Raw genomic sequence first — 3,111 nt, forward strand, 5'->3', positions numbered from 1 at the left:
TCTAGACAGTACAGATAGAAGAGAAGAGAAAAATCTAGACAGGACAGTCAGAAGATTTGAGAAGAATCTTGACAGTTTGGACAGATGAGAAGAGAGATTTGTTTTTAAAAGTTTTGCAAAACTCGCAACACAAATACAGGGTGATCCAAAAAAAAACTTTACAACTTGTTTTTTAAATATCTTCCTCCATACTAAAGTTTTGCGTTTCAGATTTGAACATAACGTTGGGAAGCCAAACGGAATTGTCTGATATGTATTTTAGATAAGTCCATTGAATGGTTTTGCTCTATATAGCGCATTAAATAAACAACCCATTTTCAGCCTTGTCGCCATTTTCATAGCATGACGCACCAGTTCGTATTAGGCCTACCACTAAAAGTTGCAACAATCACGCCATATTGCAAGCTACAGCAGTCTAACAAGTCAACAGAAGTCTGCAGATATTATTTTTCCCATAAAATGTTTTCGCCTGCTTAGATCAGGGTTACGTTAAGTTAAGTGTAGAGAGCTTTTTGTATTGAACATTACTTCTCCACAAACTCCCATCCCTGACATTCCGTAAGTTCTGCGCACGGCATGGAGAGAATGCTTAGGTGCCCTCAAGAACTTTGGCGTCATGAGTAGAGAAGTTCCGTCAGTTTGGATCTATAGCAAATCAGAACTAAAAAGTTCTTTAAAACATGACCACTTCAGGTCGAACATGCACCATGCGCAGCCCTTTAAACGTCACCAGAGTGCAGATTTCAGTAGCCGAGTCCCATATGAGACGTCTGTCCATGGATGATCTGCAGCTAGGACTTTCCTACACATCAACGGTCTGCATTCTCATGGCAGATCTTAACCTAAGACATGTTCGCTAGGCCGAGATGACATGGATCAGGGCATGGCAATGTGTTTATGATTCCTCGATTGTCTTGTAAAGAGGGATCATTTCCTCGATGACATTTGGTTGAGTGTAAAGCCCATTTTCACCCTGCAGGATATGTTAACTCCAAAGATGCTGTCTATTGGGCACCCCACTCTATTGTCTCTAGAAGCCACTTCTTAGTGAACATGTACAGTGTATGTGGCTTTAAAAACTCATAGTTTAGCAGGTCCTCGTGTTAGGGCGCCACTGAACATTTCGAACGACACATTAAAAATGTTTCGAGTCCAAAGGAGAGAATGTGGAGCACTGCTTCTAGGAATTTCAGAATGAAATCATTAGGTTTTTTAAACTCTGTAAAGGAATTAAAATATTGTTTAAATGTCACAGGGGTGGAAAATTTGTGTTAAAGAGAAAATGAAGAAAAGGTCAACTAATCTTTTCACGACTTCCTTTACATGATTTTTAAACATTGGTGAACTTTGCGTTTTTGGGTGCTTTTTCTTTTAGCCGTTTCCGTTTTCAAAATATGTTTCTTTCTCGAATATTTTATATCAAACAAATTCCTTTTGAATGAATTATGTCTGTTCCAAATTACAGCATTCTAGAACAATTTTTGTGCGAGATATTCAGAAAAAAAGTTGCAAAGTTTTTTTTGGATCACCCTGTGGGTCATATAAATGCAAAAAAATAAGAGGTGTTACAAAAGAATAACATACAAAGAAAAGAAGGAGGAGAGATATGGACGATAGATGTTTGATAGGAAAAATGGAATAAACAACACCAGAGCACACTCAAAGAGATCCAACCAGAGATAAAAGAGGTGTTGAAACAAGCCACAGAAAAGATGAACATGCACCTCCATAAAAGTGTGAATACGCAGAAGGTAGAGAGCAAAGCTGAGTAGGATGCACATAGGATAGACAGAAGTGATAAGTACAATGTAGAGAAAACAGAAGGGAACACATCCCTAAAGTAATGTCTATAGAGAATATAGAGAGAACAAAAGATTTTCGACTGGATAGACAAAATGATCAGAAGGGAGGAAAGAAGATGAAGATCAGAAAAGGTGATAGAGTGATGGAAGTGAAGTACTCACCCATGAAGGTGCGGATGGAGAGAAGAGAGCGAAGACACCTCCCTCCTCATTACTTCCATCAGAGCCTTAAGGTCACGAAGCAGATCCGTGGACACATTGGGAGGAGCCTGAGAAACATACAAACAAGATATGCAAGACTCTTTTCCTGTTTCTTTTTAAAGGTAGATATGTGTTTTACGCCCATATCAATATAAGCACAACTGTTCAGTGATATGACTGTAAGTATGTAAAAACATGGCAAAATGAGTTACATATCACATTTTGACAATTTAACACAATGGGTACCAGACAAAAGATCTGGTCAATGTCCAACATTGTTACTTTGATCCTGCTCATCACATCAGCAAGCTTTTGACGCTTTACAAGAAATATTGCTAGCCGACCCCATAGACCGGATAGCATTCCGAAATAACCTCAATTTCCTGGGACGCACACAGTGCAAACTGCAATTTCAAAGTTGCTGAAACATTAATATGTTGAGAAGATCCTTTGCTGTTTGAGGGCCGTGTATCTATTCACACCTGGGTGACAGGAAAATTTGAGTACAGTGCCTTCCCTCAAGAAACACAACATTCAGCAAAAACAGTATTGGTGAAGCTGCTTTGGTTCTTCAGTTATATTCATTTGAAGTTTGGGAGTCAGAAACACACAATTTTGAGAAATTGAAATTTTAACCAATACATAAAATCTAAAAACACCTTTGTGTGACAAGCAAATTGTTGCGTTATGTTGCTACACAAATGGTATACATCCCTATCAATACAATTTAGACTCGCTTTCATTAAGCCTGTCAAGGCCAACCCCAGTTGTTTGGTACAAATCCTCAGAGAAAAGATGGGGAACATTTAATTAACAATTTGCAGTCACACAGCCAGCAGAATAAAATACCCCCCATTTATCTGATCACCCAGCCAGGAGAGTGACTGCAACAGACTTCTCCGGCCTGTTGCAGAACTGTAACAAGTGACCGGATCAAATCATTTTTACCCTCGCATAATTGCAGCAAGTGACCACAAAGTGTTAAATAAAATACCTTCCAAAACTGTGAATTGAACTAACATCTTTTGTATCTTTCAAAGTCAAAGTCTATATTTCAATTGTGAAAAAAATGGTGAAATGGTATGGGTGTAACGCCCCAATCAACACT

General features: G+C 38.6%; 1 protein-coding gene across 1 annotated transcript in view; it reads right to left on the reverse strand.

Moving 5' to 3' along the window:
* Positions 1–3,111, reverse strand: part of LOC101846758 — a gene marked incomplete in the record, with an annotated part of 114,609 nt that overhangs the window by 67,836 nt on the left and 43,662 nt on the right. The window contains 1 exon segment of the mRNA XM_013086796.2: positions 1,965–2,071. Within this exon segment, the coding sequence (XP_012942250.1) occupies positions 1,965–2,071 (107 nt within the window).

Source organism: Aplysia californica, unplaced genomic scaffold (assembly GCF_000002075.1).
Source record: "Aplysia californica isolate F4 #8 unplaced genomic scaffold, AplCal3.0 scaffold00506, whole genome shotgun sequence".
Taxonomy (NCBI): Eukaryota; Metazoa; Mollusca; class Gastropoda; order Aplysiida; family Aplysiidae; genus Aplysia; species Aplysia californica.